Here is a 24,692-nt window from a genome sequence, read left to right as displayed (position 1 = left end):
TATGGAACCACTGAAGACTCAAATAGCCAAAGCAATTGTGAAAAAACATACTATGAGCTATAGTCATCACACTCCCTGATTTCAAACTATATTACAAAACAATAGTAACCAAAACAGTATGGTATTGGCATTAAAAACACATTGATCACTGGAACAAATGAGGAGCCCACAAATAAACTTATGAATATATGGCCAATTAATTTACAACAAAGGAGCCAAGAATGTAGTTCGGAAAGGACAGTCTCTTCAATAAATAGTATTGGAAAAACTGGTTAGCCATGAGCAAAAGAATCAAATTGGACCATATCTTCAGCACAGACAAAAAATTAACTCATAAAGGATTAAAGACTTGAATATAAGACATGAAACCATAAAATTCCTAAAAGAAAAATAGTGGTAGAGTCCCTGACATTGGTCTTGGCAATGATTTTTTTTTTTTTTTTTGGATTTGACACCAAAAGCAAAGGCCATCCATAAAAGCAGAAATACACAAGCTTTGACTACAACAAACTAAAAAGGTTTTTACAGTGAAGGAAGTCAACAAAATAAAAAGGCAATCTACTGAACAGAAGAAAGTATCTGCGAATCAGGTATTGTAATTCAAAAGTGAACAAGCAATCCAATTTAAAAATGAGGAGAGGACCCGAAACGGCATTTTCCAAAGACATACAGATGACCAAGAGATACATGAAAATGTGCTCAACATCACTAATTATCAAGAAAATGGAAACTGAAATGCAAGGAGATATCCACTCCTATCAGTTACAAGGGCCATTACCGGAAAGGTACGAAGTAACATGAGGTGGCAGAAATGTGGGGAGAGGCAAACCCTTGAATTATGGGTGGAAATGTACGTTGGCGCAGCCACTATGGAAAGGAGATGGATGTGCTTCAAAAGATTAGAAACAGGGCTACTATACGATCCAGGAACACTAACCCCTTGGGTTTTCTCAACCATGAATGCTTGTTTTTCCACATGGAGGTCTATGTTTTTTGGCTTTTTAGTTCTTTATAATACAATTCCAGATGAGTCTATCATTTACATATATTGTGAACATATACTTTGTGACTTTTGCTCTTAATGGTGTGTTTTCACGACTGGAAGTTCTGAGTTTTAATACAGATTTACCAATCCTTCCCACTAAAATTATTTTAAATATGATGACACATTTAAGCAATATTTTCCAAACCTGGACAGATTAAGATACTCTCCTATATTACCTAGTGAAATCTTTTTTAGTTTTTACCTTTCTTATTTAAATCTCTAATTCCCCTGGAATTCATTTTGTATAGAATGTGAAGACATTAGATTTTTCTTCTTAAAGAAAGAGAGATTTTTCTCAGCACCACTTATTGGATAGACAGATTTCACTGTTTCAAAGCACGACTTTTGTTTATCAGTTTTTAATTATGACCCATTAATTTGTGTTCAGTGCATTGAGACTTCCAATATCTTGCCATCTTGATACTACAGGTTTATAATAAACCTTGTTCCTGACAGAGCAAGTTCCTCAACTGATTGGTTATTCTTAACCCTTTGTAATTCCATACACATTCTGGAAACAATTTGTCATGTTACACTCCCCGCCCCCCTCACTCCGCCTCACACCCCCACACACAACCTGTATTTTATTGGCTTGGATTTCTATCAATTTCTCACAACAAGCAATTTCCATATTTTTGACCTCAGTTATATACTAAAATTATTTTTAAATTGTATTTCATAAATGTTCGATAATGCCGTTAGAAGAACTCTGATTGTATTTAGTCATGTTGCCCAAAGGCCTTAGTTGAAATTTTATGAAAAACAGTGGCTGAGTTTTATTAAATGACCTTACAGAATCTACTGATCAATCATGTATTTTCTCCTATAAATTGTCAATTTAAGTCATATTTGTAAACTTCCAAAATATTGAACCACACTTACACTCTTGAAAGAACCCTACTTGATGCAACAAAATCCCTAAAACAATTCAAAAGGCTCTTTAGCATTGATATTGGGTCCAACTGGAAACCTGATTCCCATTTCAGCTCCATAACGGTGGAGTTGAGAAATAAACTTGAATCAAACTGCGTGAGTCTAAAAGGCTCCTTCAGTCAAGAGCACTGTGTTCCATTTACCATGATCATTATGTCAGTTTAGACCTGCTATGTTTATTAGTCATCCAAAGGTCACATATTCGGTTAGACTGTATTCTTACTTCTAGACTTAATTGTTAATCATTTATTTAGAATGATTGCTTCTATATCCATAATTGAAATTAATCAGTACTTTTCTTTCTTACATTATCCTTTTAAAATGTTGATATAAAGCTTATATTAAACTTCACAAAATGAACTGGATAGCTGCCAATCTTTTTTAATTCTGCAAAGTATGACTATTACTATACATTAAGTAGTCTTTAAATACTAGAACTCAGATTTAAAATCATTTTGAATTTGCATCTTCTTCAACAGTGCATATTTACCTAACTTGTGCTATTTTTGGGGCCATTAGAATTCTCTACTTGCTTTTGAGTCAACTTTCGCTATACTTTGCCTAGGTCCAACACATTTTCAAACTTGCTATAGAATTAAACATTTTCTTATGTCTCTTTCATGAATGTGATTCTTTATTGATATGGTTCTATATTCAATACATCATGTAGGATTTATATGGTGTAACCCACAAATACAATAATGGGTTAACATTACAAAATATATTAATATAATGCAACAGATTAAAGATCAATACTAAAACATTTTCTCAATAGAGAATAAAAGGTTAATTTGTAAGTAATATCCAAATATGATAAAGCATGTTGACATAAAGAATATACGCACACGGTCTTTAATTTGTAATGGGGATACCAAAAATACTATCCTGGAGCAGGAATCATTACTGAGAAAAACAAGAGGCATTTAAGGGGTTAAAGTTAAAATTAACTACCTGCTAATATTTTGCCAGGGTTCATCCAATGTTTCCAATTTCATGCCTTATCTCAGGTCATTTCCCCTCCCTGGAAACACCATACTTTTGGAGGAAACCAAAGCTCCATCTCCAATAAAATGATAAAAGCTGTGTAATTTCTGCCAGAAAAATGCATACATGCACTAAACACAAATTTTTTTATAAACTATCATAAGATTCACTGCCTCCATTCTACAAAATAGATTCCAGATTAAAAGCTACTGTCCTTGGGGCGACTGGGTGGCTCAGTCTATTAAGCATCTGACCTTGGCTCAGGTCATGATCTCAGGGTCCTGAGAATCAAGAACCACATCCACCTCCCTGCTCAGTGGGGAGGGAGTCTGTTTCTGCCTGCCTCTCTAATAAATAAATAAAATCGTTAAAAAAAAAAGTCCTACAATAAAGCTCAGTATACATAATGCTCAAAAATATTAATGGAGAAATGAATAAAATAAATACTCAAGCAAATATATGAAAGAAGTTGAAGCAAGCATTCATACTGACCTATAAAAATTTGTGTAAAGGAATTGATTAAAACACGAAACAGGGGTGCCTGGGTGGCTCAGATGGTTGAGCATCCAACTCTTGATTTGAGCTCAAGTCATGATCTCAGGGTCAAGGGATTAAGCCACACAGCAGGCTCTATGCTCAGCAGGGAGTAGTAGCTTAAGACTCTCTCTCCCTCTGCCTCTCTCCCTGCTGTCCCTCTCTCTCTCTCTAAAATAAGTAATTCTTTACAAAACAACAAAAAACATGAAACAAAATATACTTGAGTTTTAAGTATTTATTTACAAAGTTCTTACTAATACAACTGCTTTTAAAATATATAAAGAGTGATTTACTATTTAAAAATGGCAAATATGTGGCATAGAAAAAATCTAGTCAACTATTAAAGCAGATGACTGAAAATTGTTAAATGACAAAAGTTTGCATATCCTCCTACACAGATAGGAAATAAAAATGCATTTATTCATAGGAACTTGATTATTTTGGATCACTGACTATAAAAAAAAAAACTATTGGGAAAATTAACATCAGGGTTTGAAAGATATTTTACAACAGCAAATAAATGTATTTCAATTTTACACTTAATTATGAGACCAAAATAAAAGGTAGACCATACACATATCTACATATCTTATAGCAGATTAGTAAAACTGATGCCAATTTTAGAATTATCTCATAGAGTATATAATAGTCCATACCACAATTCCCCCATGGTCTTACCCTTCAAAATAAAATTCCTCACACTATCAAACTAAATGAAGATTTGCTAGTGGCTAAAATCACTCAAAATATATGGACCCTGAAAAAGTTACAAGTATATACTAATACCATGTTTGCCAAAATATACATTATTTTTTAAACTCTCTGTTCTTATCTCAATTTGCAAAAGTATTTTAAAACCATCTCCTTTAATTATTATTCTTGTTAATAAGGGCAAATCTTTTAAAACCCACACTCTACATTTTGAAAACATTAGAGAATAAAATAAACTGCAACAGAACAGTTAAATAACTACTTCAAACAGCACATTTGAAACAAGTCCCCACTATTAACCAGAAATCTGTGCAGGTGTTTTATCTAGTAAGTTCTGTATTATCACTTAATTTCTTCACAAATTGAGATACACAAATAGGAATTTCCAAAAATTCATTCATGGACACTATACACAGAGAGTCACAGCAGTATTTGGTACTCACCAATATAATTTATTTACTATTATCAAGTTGCAAGGCTACTAATATGAATAACTTAAATTATTGGTCTTAGAATGAAGGATTCGAGTGAAGAGAAAAATTACATCAAAATCAATATAATTTTTACATGAATTAACTCAAAAATATGTAAGAGGTTAACCTTACTCATTCAAGAAGAAAATCAAATGACAGTTTTAGTGTTATCTATATTCTTTCCAGCTTTCACCAAGTGCTAATGACAAGTACCATTTAAGTCAGTTTCTTATTTGAACATGAAGTGTTTATAAGTTGCTTTAAATTAAGACTTTTTTTAAGCTTCATATCAAATGAGTTGTAGATCTGCTTAAAGTATGACTTCTTCTTTCAAAGAAGGAAGGTAGGCTGATAAGGGAGGGAGATGGGATACCCTGTAAAGACAAGACAAATATTTTTATATTTAAATTTTTTCTTAAAAAAAAAAATAACATTTTAGCATCATGCAGATTATTTTTACAACCTAATGTAACAATTTTAAAACATCTGAGAATTCTAAACTCTTTAAATAAATGAATTTAAATTAGGGGATGGGAAAAAAACACAAAAGTATTTTAGCATTCTGAAAAACAAAAAGAAATGAACAGACTGGTTAATTATATATTAAGTCAACTGGGATACTGGCTTACTGGTAATAGGGTATTTCTGTGTGATATTAAAGACTGTTTCAGGTTCTTTAAAAAAATTATAAATTAGTAAGTTTTTGTGGTAAAAAGACAAGCCCTAGTAGTTTCTTCTTAATCATAAAGCAAAATTAAGAGGAGTGAAATTACTTCATGAAAAATTGTTCTCTAAAATTAAAGGTCATATATTCCTAGAGAGTTTTTGTACTATGTGTGCAATTCATACATAGGTGTAGGTGTATAATTTTGCTCCATGTAAAAACAGCAAAATATAGCACTTCTGAAGATTATTAAGTTACTAAGCTATCTATATTTGTTTCAGAGGTCAAAGTTAAATATCATCAGAATTTTCAATAATAATAAAGAAACATGCGCAAGAACACCAAAAATTGAAGAGTGGGTGTAAATCAAGATGAATTATAAAGAAAGCTATTATTGCTTTAACATATATGAATGTCTAACTGTAAGTAAACCTAGAGCCAACCAAGTAGCTGATTGTAAGTTCTCATCAACAATGTAGTAAAATGTAGTATTTATTTAAAGAGCTACGTTGGTAAAGTATTACCATTTAAGTGATAACAAAGATGATTTAAGAAGATAGTATAAAAGCTTAAAGTTTCTTCAAGCGAAGCGTTTATGATTTGCCATATTAAAAAGCATGAATTTTATATAAATGCCATAAATCTAAGATTAAGAATCAGATTTGGAATAAAAATCTACTTTACATCAAAATTATTACTATTCCTTAAAATGCTCACTTTCATAAATAGGAAAATTTCTAATTTCTAAATCCCCACCCACTTAATAATGATTCAGTGAAGAAAGTATACTTTCTTCTTTTCACAAATACAAATTTCAAATAGCTAATAAGCTCACATTAAACTTCACGAGGCTTGTTTCCATTACTGGTTGGCATATCTCCTAATTCTTCACAAATATCAAAGATGACTTGGATAGGACTTTTTTTGAAATTTGAAAAATCAATAGTTCCTTTTAGTATCTCTGAAAAACTAGCTCGTGAGGCAGAATGACGGATAGATCGAAACCAGGAGTTTTGAGAGCGCCCACCAGTAGAGTTTGAGCGCTGTACATAAACATGCTTAGTAAATCCAATTATATTGCTTGTGGAAACAGAATGGACAATCTGTTAGAACAGAAATAAGCAATTGAGAAGAGGACATCAATGTTTTAAAGATATTTTACATACTTATTTATGTTATCTACAAAGAAGTGACAAAAGCTACAAATAATTTTCTAAAAATTTTCTGTGAATTCCAATTACATCCATTTGAAAAGCAATGTTTATAAGAGTTACGTAGGTATGTAGATGCGGGACATAAACAAGGGACAGGACTTTGGCCTTACTGTATTGTCTATTATCTATTAACTCATTTTCATTTATCAAATTTCTTTGCATATATCTATATTGTCAAGCACAACTTCCCTTCCACTGGAAGGTTAATCTTCCTCCAAAATTTGTATAAACATACTCATACATTTAACTGTAAGTGTTTAAGACTTAGACCTAACTAGCTTTTAAAAAAATAAGAGTTACTAGATGAGGTGCGTTAACACCTCATCTATAAATTTCATATAAAAAAAGGTAACCATTCATAAAATGCTAAACCACTTATTATATTCCAAGAACTGTTCAAAGTCCTTTGCGTATATTAACGTAATTAATCTTTACAACTACTACTTTAAATTCATCTTACTGATAGAGAAATTGAAACAGAGAGATTTTAATAACTTGCCAAAAGTCATACAGCTACCAAACAGCAGAGCCAGGATTTGAACATGTGAGTTTCAGAGTTCATGCTCTTAACCACTATTCAAATTGCTTCTCATTAGATAATCACATTGTGTATGTATGTGTGTTTAGTCCTTATTGTAACACTACAGGGTTAAGTACTATTAGCCTCTTTTTTTCTCAGCTGCAAAAATGAGGATAAGAGAAGAAGAAACTTGCTGAAGGACACACAACTACGAAGTGTCAATCACATGCTTTTCTTAACCTTAGTAGGTTAGATCAATAACGTTGCAAAGAACAGATACATCATTCACATACTTAGTGGCAGTAATAAATGTTAGAAATGTTCCTGATATTAATTGTCTAATAATTCTGACACCACTAGGAATTTGAGTTATTCAGGAAAAATTTAAGAATATACACATATAAATTTAGAATCCACATCATTCTTTGGCTTCAGAGGTTTATTCTACTCATCATAAAAATAGTAAAAAAAAATACTCATCAACAAAATAGTATATATTTTTTTTCTGCTATATTATTGGAGCCAATCCCTATAAACAGAACCATCATTGTTTACATTATTAAAGTGATGAGCCTAATTGAAATTTTCTTTTCTTTTCAAGATTTTATTTATTTATTCATGAGAGACACAGAGAGAGAGAGGCAGAGGCACAGGCAGAGGGAGAGGCAGGCTCCAAGCAGGGAGCCTGATGTAGGACTCGATCCTGGGTCTCCAGGATCACACCCTGGGCTGAAGGTGGCGCTAAACTGCTGGGCCACCAGGGCTGCCCAAATGTTTCTTTTCTTAGAGATTTTTGAATGTACCTCAATCCCAATAAAATTTCATATCAAACTATATACCAAGTATGTCTCTAGTTCATTAAGTTAAGTTTTTCTGTTACCTTTACCCAAGAGACTAAAAAAAAAAAAAAAAAAAAAGACATTAAGACTTCCATTTTGAAAAAGTTAGCAAATTCCATACCAACTCCGTAAATGCGAATAAGTCATTTAGGCCATTAGACCAAAGTCACTTACTGCTAATGATGATGTGCTAGATAGACGACTCATTACATGCTTGTCATTGCTAGAAGGACTTCTTCCCTCCACTGAGCTTTGGGATGTCATAAGGGCCCTTCGCAGAGCTCTTTTTGGAGTTTTGGAGAAAGAGAACGCTCTTGTAACCTAGAGTTAAAAAGAGTTACAATTAATTAAGCCTAGATAAATCTAACACAACTGATAAGAACATAAAGCCAAATATACATGAAGTTTTTCTACAAATAATATATGGCAGAATTGGAATTTCTTTGGACAAAACAGTAAGAAGATGTAGTAGCACACTGTAGACTATTCCATCTTGCAATCATCAAGCACTACAGCCAAATGTGAGGAAGAAAGTAGGAAGAAAAACCTGGCCTGGGAGATCAGAAACCTGGGTTTTTATCTGATTCTGCTAAAATTTAGTCGTGAAATCTTTAATCCAAAGCCACTTGAACCTCAATTTATTTATTAAAAAAGAGAAAGAGTTCATTTGAATCATTATTTAACATGCTTATCTGGTATAATAATATACATTAAATGCTGGGAGATACAAAGATGATTAAATAATAAAGTAGATGGCCTCTCTTCAAAAGCAAAAAGAACAAAAAATGCTCAAAATATTATAATTCTAGTTCTACCTTTAAAAAGTCCCATTACATGGGGCACCTGGATGGTTCAGTCAGTTATAAGCTTCTGACTCTTAATTTCGGCTCAGGTCATGATCTCAGGGTGGTGAATTCAAGATCCACACTGGACTCCACACCCAGCACAGAGCCCATTTGAAATAAACAGCCCCATTACCAACATTCTTACATAGTCCTCAACTCTGACAAGGTAAAAAGGGAAGTGGTCTTCATCATCAGGAGACTGAAATGTACTTAAGGTCAGGAGTAGACCCCAGGCAATATTTAAGATGGATGTATATGTATCTACATCTAAACCAGCACTAGGACATTCTAGTGAAGCATGGGGCATAGAAGTAGCACTATAACAAGAATGGGGGGGATAACAAGTTGTTATAATTACTGCACTAAAGAATTTGCTGAACTAAAACTATTAGCTCTATGGGCCCTTTTAGAACCAAGAAAATAGCTCAAATAGCTCTGTTATACAGACCATCCATATACTGGGGTTTATGGCAGTATTATTTTCAAATAATCTGAAAAATACATTTTGCTGATATGTTAAATAATAAGCTAAGACTCACCTTTTTTGAAGTCTTTTTTATTGCTCTAGATGCTCTACTCAATGTACTATCCATATCTTTAGTATTTACTTCAAAGGATTCTGGATCAGCACTGTATATAAGATTCTCCTGTCAAAAAACAAAACAAAACAAAACAAAACAAAACACTTTTATATTATTTTAAAATAAATAAGTAAAGCAAAATAAAAATACACAACTGTTTCTAAAATCAAAGCTTTAAGCACATGGGAGTATGTACAAATGAAACAACTTAGGTTTTTTATATGCTTGGCATAATTTCAACTTTGAAATGTACTAATTTAAGGGCAGTAAAAAATTAGCATTCACTAAATGCAAAAATCATTACAAGGACTATGGACACCAAAGCAAGTGAAAAAAAAAAAAAAAACTCAATATAAAATATTTTTAACAACCCTAAAACCAACAAGTTGGAAATCAGTGGACATAATGCTTTAAGTATTAAGTCCACTACAAAACCACATCAGAAACAAAATTTCCTTGAGATAATCTCAAATTAAAACTTAAGACTTTTTCCTTTGTTCCTCAACTAAAATCTGATGGATTCTAAATTGGAGGTTCTGAATCTGTGATCAAGATCTCCTAGAAGTGGCAATGGATAGAAATAAGGAGGTATGCAACTTTCCTGAAATCACGTGCAAATCTCTGTGCGTGCAGAAATGCAAAGGACATTTTTCTAAGGAGTGGGCTCAACGCTTATGTTACATTCTAAAAGGAGTCAAAAATTTCATATAGGCCAAGAGCCACTAATGAAAATTAACCTTAAATGAGACAACTAATCTCCAAGTAATCCAAAATATAATTATATAATTTGCTCAAATTATATTTGGGTTGGGCTTTTCGAAAAAAGGAGGTGAGATAAAATGTTTTTGCATACTCCTATAACCAATTTACACTTTAAATTTGTAGATCTAGGTCATGAATCACCAAGTTCCTCCACTAGTCTAGCACTATTAAGACTATCTTCCACCACTGCCATTCTGTGGCTAGAGAGAATTTTATACAACCTTGTGGATATTGGTTTTTCTAAAAATATTCTCATATGCAAAATGTAGAATATATCTGGTATACTTAACCCACAGGAGTCATAAAACAAGATAACTAATGCACAGTAGTCCTTTGAAATAAAATGTTAAACGCCCTTATAAACAAATAGTCTTAAATATTATACTCTACAATTATAAATGGTTGCTTTGGCTCTTCAGCACTGACATCACATAGACAGGCTTGGTTTTACCAAAGCTTCTTAAAACAAGCAAATCCGTCATGTCTGCGCTAGACCTTGTCTTTCCACCTCATCCATTTGCTAAAAATGACTCAGTTGCTTACTAATCCCAATCAGATAATAGTACTTAAAATCATCAGTAACTTTTTAAAATGTTATAATTTTTTTCCTGAGTCAAAAAAAAAAAAAAAATCACTTCCATTATAGAAAATTTGGAAGAAGAAGAAAAAAAAAAAAAAAAAGAAAATTTGGAAGAAAAATTTAAAAATAAAATAAAATTACCCACAAGTGTTCTATTTACTATTTACATTTAAACATACTTCCTACACATATTTTTATATGCATAATTCTTTTATTTTAACAAAATTAGAATGGTTCTATTCAGTTTTATATCTTATATTTTTCAATTAGCTGTGTATTATGGCTCTTTTCCATATCACTTGAAGGAATTCCTCTATCAAAGAATGATAAATGTCTCTTCTGATTATATGAGAATTAATGTTATCATTTCATTATTTTTTAACACAAAGTGCCTCTATTTCCTTTTTGTTAAGAAGTAAATATAACATCAAAAAAATACTTAAGAATGAACAAAGATGAAAGACATATACTGTAAACTACAACATGTCATTGCTGAAAGGAATTAAAAAAGGGAGGAATAAGTGGAAAAACACCCTGTCCTCATGAATTGAAAGATTTAACATTAACATGTCAATACTACACAAAGCAATCTACAGATTCAATGAAATCCTTCTCAAAATCCCAATGATTTTTTTGCAAAGAAAAAAAATTCATTCCAAAATTCATATGAAATCACAAGGGAGCCCAAATAGCCAAGACAATCCTGGAAAAAAAGTACAAAGTTGGAAGTCTCAAACCTCTTGGTTTGTTTGTTTGTTTATTTATTTATTTATTTATTTATTTATTTATTTATTTATTTATTTTTAAGCCTCTTGGTTTAAAAACCTACTACACTAAGGGGTGCCTGGGTGGCTCAGGTGGTTGAGCATCTGACTCTTGATTTCTGCTCAGGTCACGATCTTGAGTCATGGGACTGAGGCCCACATTGGGGTCATGGGATTGAGCCCTACGTTGGGCTCCTCACTCAGCGGGAGTCTGCTGGAGAAGGTCTCTCTCCCTCCCCCTCTACCTCTGCCCCTCCCCTCATCCTCCCACTTTTTCTAAAATAAATAAATCTTAAAACAAAAAACAGAAAAAAAAAAACAACTTACCTACTACTATAATCAAAATGGTACTATACTGACATAAGATATAGAATATGAAACATAATAGAGAGCTCAGAAATAAACTCCCCTATAATGTGGTCAAATGATTTGACAAGGGCATCAAGACTATTCAATAGAAAAAGGACAGTCTTTCCAACAAATGGTCCTGGAAAAACTAGATATCTACAGGCAAAAGAATAAAGTTGGATCCTTACCTTATACCACATACAAAAATTGATCAAAATGGATCAAAGCTCTAAATAAAAGAGCTAAAACTATAAAACTCTTAGAAGACAAAAGCTTCAAGACACTGGATTTAACAGTGCTATCTCTGATATACCACAGAGGCAGAGGCAACACAAGAAAAACAGAAAAGTTAGATTTCATAAAAACTGGTAAATGTACAAAAGACACTACAAATAGAGTAGATGGAATCTACAGAATGGGAGAAAAATGTAAATCATATATCTGATATATATGAGAAGAGATTAATATCCAGAACATATAGAGAATGCCTAAAACTCAACATCAAAAAACCAACCAACCGATTCAACATTCACCACTTACACCTACATCTTCTTACAGGTTTTTGAAATGGTTTCACTTTTAATTTTTGAAATCTACCTATAAGCTTATGTGGATATAAGGTTAGGATATACATCTAATTTTCCGTAAGTATAGCACCATATGTTAACAATCCTATTAAATTGTTAAAGTACTACATTTATCGTATAATAGAGTCTTATTTCAAGGACTTTTATCCTTTCCATTGAGCAGTAGTGTTCTGATCATTGTAACTTTCAAAATACAATGTAATAGCTCATAAAAGGAGTACTAATCTTTACTTTTTTATTGTTGCTTTTTCTTTAAAAATTATCTTTGGAATCCTTCTGTCAAAATCCAGAAATTTACTGAAGGATTTTATAAGAATTATAATGAGTTGACTTCGTTACGCTAGTCAGCATTTTCATTCAGGAGCGTCACAGATTTCTCTGTGAAGTATTATACAGTTTTCTTAAAATAGAAAACTCTCATTTATTTCTTACAAGACTATTCCTAGATATATACTAAAATTTCCTAAATTTATACCACGTTTTATTGGAAAGAGGGGTCTTTGTTCCTCATGCTTTCTAGTTGGTTACTGCCAGCATAGAGAAAAACTATTGAGGGGCACCTGGGTGGCGCAGTGGGTTACGACTCCAACTCTTGGTTTTGGCTCAGGTCCTGATCTCAAGGTTGTTAAATCAGCCCCGTGCTGGCTCAGCAGGCAGTCTGCTTAGGACTCTCTCTCCCTCTGCCTATATCCCCCCTCCCTGCCCCACCCCACACTCTTTTCTACTTTCTCTCTCTAAAATAAGTAAGTCTTTAAAAAAGTCTATTGATATGTATTTATTTTTTTATTTGGCTAAACTAAACTGTTACAAGTTCTAATATTTTTTTCAATTGGTTCTTGTTAGTTATCTAGACAATCACTGGCAAAATAACAGAAGAGTTAACATCTCTCGACAATCTGTGAGAAACAAAGCAGTCAAGACTGTGATTCAAGCTCTGCCTATCCCTGAGTCTCCATCATCCCCATTCACATACCCCTCCAAGGTTCTGCATTAAGATTTCCAACATTTTATAGCAAAGGGATCACATTTCCTACATTGCTGTACATATGATGCCATAAACTAAGCACAGCTGTAACTTTAGTTTTATGAATTTGATTTTCTTCTCATTTCATTTTCAATTTTAGTTTCATTTGATTTCATTTCAAACTGGCTTTCATTTAATCAACACATATATATTAAAAACTTACTTGATAGAAGTTTTTTATACTCCTACAGAAGCAAATTCAGAAAAAGGATGTTTTGACACAAATATCTTTTTCTTCATGTTTTGTTTTCAAAATACAAATAATTCATCAATGTTCATTCTAAATTGATCAACCCAAGATATTTTTTAAAAACTAAACACTGAAGGGGCACCTGGGTGGTGCAGTTGGTTAAGCATCAGACTCTTGGTTTTAGCTCAGGTCATGATCTCTCAAAAAAAAAAAAAGTAAATCTTAAAAACATCTCACGAATAGAATTATAGAGAGGAATTTACCTAGGAATACATCTAATAAGAAATGGATATATCTACATTTTTTTTGCTGGAAAGACAGATGAAAATATCAAAAATTGCACTGCTGAAAAAAAGACTAGTGGGGCAGGTATGTATATTTTACTGCAGGATACTTTTCTCTATTTGATTTTTTAATGTGCAAATATTATTTTTATTTTTCAATTTAGAGAGTAAAACTCATAAAATGAATATAAAACTAAATCCTTAAGCAGTTGCTAATAAAGAAAAGAGATTCTCAGTCTTTCTATTGCTATCTTAACTATTATTAAGCATATAATAACCTATGAACTGAAAAGAGAGCAGATGGCTTCCTGTTTTCTCTCAATGAACAAATAAATTACTTCTAATTTGATTAGGGTAGATAGATATGAAGTCTTTTACATTTCTAGAAGCCCTGAGTTCAGGATGACTGGAAAGGTAAGCATGTAGGTAGTTCTAGTGGCTGAGATGACAATATAGCTGTTTGCTAAGATGTAAAGATGAAGTACTTCCTTTAGTTCTCTCTATATAGGGGAAGGTAAGTAGGGCAAATCACAGACAAAAATGTAAAGTTGGGGAAACTTAGCTTCATTATTCCAAGGTTTTTTTCTATTAGTCTTTTTGTTTTACCAGCAGTTCCCATTCTCTCTTCCAAATAGTGAAAAACCTTACTCTGGGGGCACTGTCGTGACCTGGCCTTCCCCACAGTTCTTCCTCTCTTGCCCCTGTCAAGCTTCCCAGACAGGCACTTCCATAAGGGACTGTGTGCTAAGGCTGTCTAAAGCCACAGGGAAAATGCTGGGAAATTCACCATTACCACTGCCAGAAAGAGCGATTTATGGCTTTGTTCTTTTCTTAAGCTCCCAATTTGGCTTCATACTGTATCTTGTGGGGGCTTTTATTCCTAAATCTTGACTAAACTCCTTAGGCTTAATCTACTGGTCTCAAAAATATTAGGCAGTTGTACTACCTGTGTACCTTCTCATTACTATAGTAATCAGTTATGAATAAATCTGATTGAGTACCTCTCCACTCAACTCCATTCATACATTCACAGACAACTATGCTAAAAATCAACAGCAGAAGAAATACCAAGACACCAGCCCAACCTTAAGAGATAGTTCCTGTTGGTGAAGTCAACTAAATATTCTTTCTTGGAGCCAAAGAACTTTATGTCAAAACTGTATAAAGACTAACAAGCATTTAAAGTTTTTGATGTAATAATTTTGACCATAATTATTTTGACCATCTCTTATTAATACCCAATATTGAAATGCAAAAAAAGTTGAACTTGTCTTAGATTAAGTTCCATTAATATTATAAATGTTCTCAAACATTAGTTATTAACTAAAAAAAAAAAAAAAGAATAAAATACTGCATTACCATATACCAGACTGTTTAAAAAACAAGTATCACTAAAGGCAAGACATCCCTTCAAAAAAAAAACAAAAACAAAAACAAAAACAAAAACCCTACTCTATTCCTCTAAATTTCCAAAATAAAAGCAAAATTTATACCATAAATAAAAGACATTTTTAATAACATACTAATATAATCCTAAAACTATTTCATGATTTACTCAACATATCTCAAGCATCAACGGCTAGAAAGAGAAGCTCTTCAATGAGCCCCAAATCCACAAATACCTAAGACTAGATCTAAAGACAGATCTGCAGAGTTTAAGATTAGAAAGTAGTAATCAATTTCTCCCACTGAGTGAAATATTAATTCCAGGAGAAACTGAATCTTAGCTACAGATTTCAGAGACCTACTCATCGGTGTTAATTCAAAAGAAATTTTCCACCATTTCTGACATCTTAAGCTAATGAGATCCTTTTTCATGTGAGTTATCAGACCCTTTTTCCCTAAGCTCTCTTCTCCCACTAGTCCTCAAACACAGAAAAAATATCTAGCATCATAGAGCCTCCCTGAGCTTGTGCCTCAGTGATTTCCTCAAGCTCTATAAGCATATTTATAGCTTACCGCTACTGCCTTGACCAAATTAAAGTAGTACCAATAACAGATATTTATATCAAGAACTTATTATGTATGGCTAATAACCAGAATTGTAAATACAAATCATATTAACTCCATTATAAATATCATCGGCTCAGAAACACAAACTCTTCTCATATACGTTCTACTTTCAGTCTATTTACGTAGTTAGTTCTTAAAACTTGTAGCCAGAATTTCTTTTTTTTTTTTAAAACCTTAATTTTTTTTTTTTTAATTTTTATTTATTTATGATAGTCACAGAGAGAGAGAGAGAGAGAGGCAGAGACATAGGCAGAGGGAGAAGCAGGCTCCATGCACCGGCAGCCCGACGTGGGATTCGATCCCGGGTCTCCAGGATCGCGCCCTGGGCCAAAGGCAGGCGCCAAACCACTGCGCCACCCAGGGATCCCTGTAACCAGAATTTCTAAGAATGAATATTGCTGCTCAAAAGTAGCCAGTAGTGATTTGACCAAGATAAAAAATTTTGATTTTTAAAAGAAACAAAGAATTAGTAGTAAAAGAACTGAACTATAGCACTGGGCATTTAATTATCAAGTTACTGGGGATCCCTGGGTGGCTCAGTGGTTTAGCACCTGCCTGTGGCCCAGGGTGTGATCCTGGGGTTCCAGGATCAAGTCCCACATCAGGCTCCCTGCATGGAGTCTGCTTCTCTCTCTGCCTGTGTCTCTGCCTCTCTCTCTCGGTGTCTCTCATGAATAGATAAATAAAATCTTAAAAAATAGTAATTATCAAGTTGCTTCCTCTAAACTATTCAAAAGTGGGGAGAGTGAAGGAGTAACACTGCTTAAATCCACTTGTCAATAAATTATACTTTTGATATTAAAAATTAGAAATCTGCAGTGGCTTCAGAAAGCTACCAACTGACCTCAGGCAGTATATGAACCTTAAGAGTATGAACCATGCACTTATAGGTTACATGTTGGCAAGAGACCAAACATACCCTAAGTATTCTGAGAGATAAAATTCAACAGATTAAAACTCTAATCTTTAAATTCTAAATTAACAGAATATGGGACATCATATCCCTGGGGAGAAAAGCTATGCAAGAGTTTAACCAAGAATCAGCTAATACCTGGATTCTAATGTGAGCTTTATGCTCTTGGCCTTAATTTCACATGTAAAATAATGAGATTAGATTGGGTTTTATTTCAGCTTAAAAATTCTTAAGTCATTTAAATATGGGTATGAAGAATGAGAGTACAGAATAAAACAGCTGTATTTTTTACTCTTTATTAAGTAAGCTCCAATTATTCAGAGAACCCAAAATGTGTAATAGAAGGAAAAAACTACTGATTCAAAGAATCAAGAAATTTTTATCTTTCACATTGTGTGTGTGCATGTGTGTGTTTAGAAATACTTTATCTTCAACATGGCAGTTGTTATCAAATGGTAAGAGATCAACTCCGGACTTTTTAAAATTTACTATGTGTAGTATTTTAAATGCAGGAAAGAGGTCAACTCAAGTCAGTGAGACTATCTCAATTTACAAAATATTTCTTAGTTAACGAAATTTCACAACTTGAATTTTGTGGTTTCAGTATAAATCAGGACATAGTTAAATGTTTGCTGCCATCTTGTGGCTAACTTATATGAAATCTTTCCATTAGCTGTTTATATTTTAGTTCTAGAATTATTAGCCATTCTGTGGCTAGTAATCAACAGATTGTATTTTAAGGAAATTTTCCCATTAACAGCACTTCACTATTATGGTTATAAATTTGGAAAGGACTGCATAAACCATCTAGTCTGATGCCATGATCAATGTACGAGTAATTTCTACAACAGGCAGTCGCTATACTGCAAAGATCTCTTATATATGCATACCTTGAACTATGAAAAAAAAAAACTCCTCCTAACAATGAGCCCTTTTGTAAGCTTTATAACTGTCTCCATCATTTTTCTAGCCAGCACTGCCATAGGCCCTATGCTTCTGTGAATCTTTTTATGCAACAATCCTTTATTTATAACATATTGCTGGCCCATAGTAATTTAAAAAAAAAAAATCCTGCTAGATGAGTTGTCCTATAAATGAAAATTAGGATAAATCAGTCAAATTTATTCCTTGGTTTTCCCTGTCATTTCACCTTTTGAAAAAAGAAATTGAAATTTTCTGCTTAAAAAAAGGTCTGTTAAATGTTCTCAACATTTAGGTAGGAGGTTTTAATCAATTATTACCTACTCTATAAACCACTATAATTATACCTCAATAGCCTTCAAGGTTAGACTTAGCTATGATAAAATAAACATTTTACTCCAACAGGAATGTGCAAGGCAATCTTCATTACAGTACTAGTGTAATGAAAAGGGTCATTTATCAATACATTCTCCTCTATGTCATTTGTACAAAGATGAAAGAGTCTATACCTGTTTATCACATGTCTCTCCCATGTATAATGAAGAAATAAAATTATCTGTTAAGGGATCTAGAGTTCATCCAAGATGTACTACAGGCTATCTGATTCCTATGAGTGATTTAACTTCAGTAATTTGATTTTCTCATGTATCTGCACTTTAAGCTGAATAAGATAATTATATATTCATAATGGTATTTGATTTTCAGAAGTTGGACTGAGAAAACTGGTTGGCAACTTGCCTGACAGAAAAAACAACTTGCTACAACTCATCTATTGCTTTCAACAAGATAAAAGAACAACAGAACAAGATGCCCTCTATTTTACAAATAGCCAGGTCAAAGAGCACCAACAAAAATCACAGCGTACATTAGAACAAGTCCCAAAAGCTTCACGAAGTCAAAAAGGCAAAGGAGTTAGTTATTAGGCTTCGAAGGGCCTACCTGTAAGTGAGGGACTCGTGTATTTTTTAAAAATCTTTTCCAAAACAACTTTTTAAACCAGTTTTCCTCAATACACATAAAACTAAAACTCTCCTACATCCATAATTGCGAAGTCATTAGAAATGTACAGGGTTAGTCTGAACGCATTGCAATCAAGTTAAAACTTTCATTACAATAGTCATTTAAGAACTTACAGCGTCTGCTTTACAAATAGTATTGGCTACATGTCGACATAACATCTTTAGCCAGTTTTCTTTTGGAAGTTCCTCTGAGGTCATCTGGAAACTGAGCAGCACATTTGCCCGCTCTGTTGGTGGCCTCACAAGCAAGGCAAAAGCATTATGGCAATCTAGGGTTTCAGAATAATTACAAACATTAAGTGTTACTCCCTGGAAAATGACAGATGTATGCAAGTTTAGTTTCCTCAGAGCAATAAAATTCCAATACAGTGATCTCTTTTCCACCCTTCCTCATCCCTCAACTTTTAACTGGACAAAGAATATCACCATATTACATTGAAATACTGGATAGAATTATAATACTGAATTTCTTTAATAGATTTATTTTTTATTGGTGTTCAATTTGTCAACATACAGAATAACACCCAGTGCTCATCCCGTCAAGTGCCCCCCTCAGTGCCCGCCACCCGGTCACCCCCACCCCCCTCAGTGCTCTCCTCCCCTTCCACCACCCCTAGTTTGTTTCCCAGAGTTAGGAGTCTCTCGTGTACTGTCTCCCTTTCTGATATTTCCCACTTATTTTTCTCCTTTTCCCCTTTATTCCCTTTCACTATTTTTTATATTCCCCAAATGAATGAGACCATATGTTTGTCCTTCTCCGATTGACTTATTTCACTCAGCATAATACCCTCCAGTTCCATCCACGTCGAAGCAAATGGTGGGTATTTGTCATTTCTAATGGCTGAGAAATATTCCATTGTAATACTAAGTTTTACGTGAGAAACCAACAATGATAATTTACTGACGCTATATACTACATGTAATATTTTCTATGAAATTTAATATTTTCTATGATAGTTTTTTGAATTAATTATATCATTTCTTAGAATTCCAGAATTTAAGTTCTAAATTAAAATGGCATTACAAGACTAATTTAAATTAAAGAAATAAAGTGTCCAAATATCAAAACTGTTAAACAATGTTTTTGGACCAAAATGCTAAAACAGAACCTATTTTAAACAATAATTATAATCTATAATTCAAATCTAAAAATATGGAGATGATTTAAATAAATACACTATTATAACCCTTAACAGATCCAGAATCTGACAACCTAATAAAGACAGCAACATAAGCTGCTGCTCAAGTTTCTTTTCTAATAAACTCAAAGTCTTCCATCATGAGAGGACAGGATCAGTAATGGAACCAGCTTACACTGTAAAAATGTCTAAAATCTAAAAGTATGGCCATGTATACACATCCCTAGATGATACTTTTTTTGGTAGGTATAAAATTTTGGTAATTTTAGGCCTTCAGAGAACCTTCCCTAACACTATCAAAGTTGAGTAAAAACCTCCTTAATAAACATCTGACCCATGTTAATTCTACCATAGTTACTTTGTGTACATTTATTCATGTACTTCTTTCCAGGTCATATCCTAAACATATTCCTAGCAATGAAGCCATTGACAACAAGGAAAGAATAAGATGCAGAGCACATGTGATAGACCGGTGATTTCTTTTTGATTCTGAAGTAATAAAGGTAAGTTTTGTTGTGGAAGAGGCTAGGTTAGGGCACTATCTTGACCTTTAACCATTTAAAAGCTCTTTGATCCTTAGGGATGAAGAAATCCCACAGGTTGAGATAGCACTTTCATTTGAGAAAATAAGATACCAAGTAAGTTCCTAGAGAAGAGCTGGGATGGAAATATAAGAAATATTACTTTACCAAAACTAACCAACTATATTTAAAGATAATTTATCAGTTTAGAGATATCTGGGTGGCTCAGTTGGTTAAGCGTCCCACTCTTGATTTAAGCTCAGGTCATGCTCTCAGGGTCATGAATGAGACTGAGTTCTGCGTCAGGCTCCACGCTCAGTGGAAAGTCTACTTGAGATTCTTGCCTTCTCCCTCTGCCCCTCCCCCATTCACACATGCGCTCACTCGCTCTCTCCCTCTCCCTAATAAATAAATTTTTAAAATTAAAAAGATAATTTACCAGTTTAAAATAAAAACAAAAATAAAAACATGAGAATGAATCAAACCTAAAATGAATATAAACTATTTTCACTTAGCTAACAATTTATCTAGTGAGCATACCTTCCGTTTCTCTTATGTCCAGCACCTTCTTAATTTGAGAAAGAGGCATTAGATGAACATGCTTAAGAGAAGCTGGGGGTCGGGTGTGGCCAGGAGGACTCCTAAAAGTGCCAATAACCTTATGTCGTTTTCTTGCTATCTGATTACAAAAAAAAAAAAATTCATATGGAAACAATTAAAGGCCAAATACTTAAAAATGATATTAATCATATAAACCTACATGCAATTCATCTATTTGTCATTCTAGAATTACTATGATAAGCAGAGTTACCATGTGACAAATTCATACATCCATGTAATTGTGTAGCAGAAATGCTCATATATTTAAGAGCTTAAAAATCAGGAAAACAGACCAAAGGAAAAGATCTATGCAAAAGGTCCCAGAAGTATGAAAGAACTTAGAAACATCTGAAAAGGAATAGCACTGAAGGACAGAGGAATCTTCGACAAAAAGCCTTGAGTTCAGGAATGTTGGTCTGGGATCTCAGTATTGGGTTCAAAAGATAATGGATTTATTTATTTATTTTTTTTTTTAATTTTTATTTATTTATGATAGTCACACACAGAGAGAGAGAGAGGCAGAGACACAGGCAGAGGGAGAAGCAGGCTCCATGCACCGGGAGCCTGACGTGGGATTCGATCCTGGGTCTCCAGGATCGCGCCCTGGGCCAAAGGCAGGCGCCAAACCGCTGCGCCACCCAGGGATCCCAAGATAATGGATTTAAGAGCAGAGTTCTCAATGAACTCAGACCCTGTACAAGACAATGAGGACAATAAAGTAAGTAACACAGAAATGGCTCTAGTTCTCGTATTTACATACCATTGAGAAAGAAGCAGGGGAAGTAACAAACTAACTGAACAATACATTAAGCAAATGATACAAATTAAAAACTCAAGCTTTTACAGTGTTAAGATGTAATTTTACCTAAACTGGGAACTCCTGTAAGAGGAAGAGATAGGTAAAGTAAGTCTGGGGAAGACAGGAGCAAAATCACAAAGGACCTTGTGATTCATAATGTACTGAATTCTGCAAATTGTATAAGGTCTTTAAACTTATTATTTTCATTTCCATGAAAGCCTACTGTATTGTTTTGCCATTTTAAAAGAACATCTTTTTCTGAGGTTATAATCATCAATTAAAGACATTAACACAAAATGATTTAGGATAAGTTACTTAATGAATTTGAGACTGGTCAGCATCATGAATGTGACAAAGTTTAGCTAAAAATGCACTACCCTATGTTGGCTAATCAGAAATGATCAAATGGGGATCCCTGGGTGGCTCAGCGGTTCAGCGCCTGCCTTTGGCCCAGGGCGTGATCCTGGAGTCCCAGGATCAAGTCCCGCGTCGGGCTCTCTGCATGGAGCCTGCTTCTCCCTCTGCCTGCCTGCCTGTCTATCATGAATTAATAAATAAAATCTTAAAAAAAAAAAAGAAATGATCAAATGGCAGTCAATCATATTCACACTGAAGCAGAAATATGATACAGATCTGCTACATATCAAATATTAAAAGTTAGTTTACATTAATACAGGAAAAATAAGCAAAAGACTTTCTTTAAATAATTTCCACTATAAATTTAAATATACTTTTAAATCAATTTGGCTAAGCAAATAATTTTAAAGTTCATTTTTAAAAAGAAAAAACAATGACAAGTGCCAATACTGATGACATAAATGCTAGCACATCAAGATACAAACTCAAAACACAGTTAAAATATAAAAAGGAAAATATGTCTGTGAATCCTCAATTAGTTTAGCTTCAGTAAAACATCAACGGTCAAATTTAAGAGAAGTCAATATAGATTTTATCCATTTTAAATGTTTCTAACTTTTACCATATTCTTCATTCCAAATTTGCTAAGGTTTTTAAAAAAAAGCTGAAGAATAAAAGTTTAGAATTATAAATCTAAAAGTTCAAATTGAATGTTAAATATAGAACTGTTTTAGTCAATATGATTCTAACATAGGCAGCTAAAATAAACTAGAATAAAAAGTTAGTGGATTTAAGGTAAAGGAGATGAAGAACCAGGGTATCACATAATGGACTCAGAAGCTACAGACAATAACCAATGGCAGGAATTAAAGTGGTAGGTAGGTCAACGAGCAAGTTATAGAAAACTTCATGGAATTTAAAAAAAGATATATGATCAAAAATTTAAAGTAAGCCACAACTCTCTCAGGATTAAGAAGATAAAACCCAGAATGGATTAGCAGGAAGTATAGACAGTGGAGCCAGCTGACCTGGGCACTTCAATAGGGAAAACCTTAAAAAGGCTTTAAGAGAAGCAAATAAATAGAAGTACTGAGCAACTATGTACAGTGAAACCCCACTGGAAATTGACTTCACCTTGCCCCTGTTCTCCAAAGCAAAGCAGGCTGACGTTCTCTTTATGGGGTGACAAAGTAGTTCAGAATTATCTGCCTCATGATTTTTTATGACTTTTTCACTTCAGGGTATGGTCAATTATGTGTAGTATTTTCACTGTCTTTTGTGTTTTGTGACATTATTGACCAATAAAAATATCATTTTTTATTAACCCCACTACAACAAAACTGCATTTAACACAAGTCAAGCTTTGGTGAGATTTTATTATACCTGTAACTGCACATGGTGGTTTCTCTAAAATTCTCTTGTATTTTATACTTTAAATAATAATATAACCAAGAGTGCAGCACGTCAAAAGAAGTAAAAAACGATAAAAGGAAGAGGTACAGATTTTAAAGAAAAAGGAAACCCATCAAATCACTTCAATGAAAGCAACAGCAAGTAACAGAAATGTCAAAGGAGTCTTTTGGTTAATATATTTGTTTTATCAAAATACACAGTTTTCTTTTCTGAGATGAAGGAAAATACACATCTTTGTATCTCCCATTTGACTGCTTAGTTGTTTAAAAATACACTATTAAGAAAAGGGTTGGAAAAGCACACGAAGGTGATTCCATTTGCCCACAGAATTGATATGGAGGAAATGTTTTAATAGATGAGAATTTTAGAATTATAATCATTGCACCCCTCTGATGTATTAACTACTCATTCACCCTAAACCTGTTTTAACGAAAAATCGGGGAATTGTAATTCATAGTAAATAATCAAGTTATTCTAATCTTCAACAAAATGCTTGAAAAATCTATTTCAATTTCAAATTATTTTGTAGGTCCTGAACAAACATACACAGAAACAATAAACTCCTAAAATTTCTGACCAAAGCATTTATTAGCATGGAAATAAACTACATTTTCATTATGACTTGGCTTTTAAGTCATGAAAATTTATCATACTTTTTTAGTATTAGGCCTTCTCTTTAAAAGCATTTTATTAATAGTATTAAACAAGTGGTCTCAGAAAGTGATTAAATTAACTTTAACTTGTGTATTATACCTCAATCAAGGCTTGGCTTTAAATGTTCAGGCAAGTCACACAAATCAGCAGTGTTATTATACTATATTAAGTACAAATTTACCTCCAGGCAGTCATTGAAGAGAAAGAGAGTTACTTGTTCTCCTCTGTCACAGGGATGTTCACCTAGAGAAATTGTTTCAACTCGTTGGACTAAACTTCGGTGAGAAGACAAAAGATTAGCCTGTATAGATTTAAAATATTATAAAAGTAATCACTTGTTAGTAATCTTTTTAAAGTTATAATTTAAAAGAAAATGGTGCCAGGGCACCTGGGTGGCTCAATTGGTAAAGTATCTGGCTCTTGATTTTGGCTCAGGTCATTATCTCAGGGATCAGTCC

At 33.3% G+C, this 24,692-nt stretch overlaps 1 protein-coding gene and 1 pseudogene across 9 annotated transcripts in view; one reads left to right on the top strand and one right to left on the bottom strand.

Moving 5' to 3' along the window:
* Positions 1-3,719: 3,719 nt before the first annotated feature.
* The window catches only part of ECT2 (epithelial cell transforming 2), a 62,727-nt gene continuing 41,754 nt past the window's right edge, over positions 3,720-24,692 (bottom strand). For 6 of the 9 annotated variants that reach the window (XM_025425606.3, XM_025425611.3, XM_049105716.1 and 3 more), the window contains 7 exons: positions 24,416-24,535; positions 20,952-21,090; positions 18,866-19,020; positions 9,305-9,412; positions 8,095-8,241; positions 6,183-6,450; positions 3,720-5,057 (listed from right to left, as the gene is read on the bottom strand). In XM_025425606.3, the coding sequence (XP_025281391.1) occupies positions 6,184-6,450; positions 8,095-8,241; positions 9,305-9,412; positions 18,866-19,020; positions 20,952-21,090; positions 24,416-24,535 (936 nt within the window). In that variant the 3' untranslated portion in view covers positions 3,720-5,057; position 6,183. The remainder of the gene's footprint in view (positions 5,058-6,182; positions 6,451-8,094; positions 8,242-9,304; positions 9,413-18,865; positions 19,021-20,951; positions 21,091-24,415; positions 24,536-24,692) is intronic. The other 3 variants (XM_049105714.1, XM_049105715.1, XM_049105717.1) reach the window with 1 other exon arrangement.
* LOC112645849 (phosphatidylinositol N-acetylglucosaminyltransferase subunit P-like) lies at positions 14,631-15,050 on the top strand (annotated as a pseudogene).

The sequence above is a fragment of the Canis lupus genome, chromosome 34, assembly GCF_003254725.2.
Source record: "Canis lupus dingo isolate Sandy chromosome 34, ASM325472v2, whole genome shotgun sequence".
Taxonomy (NCBI): Eukaryota; Metazoa; Chordata; class Mammalia; order Carnivora; family Canidae; genus Canis; species Canis lupus.
The sequence above is the reverse complement of the archived record's forward strand: the minus strand, read 5'-3'. Positions and strand labels throughout refer to the sequence as shown.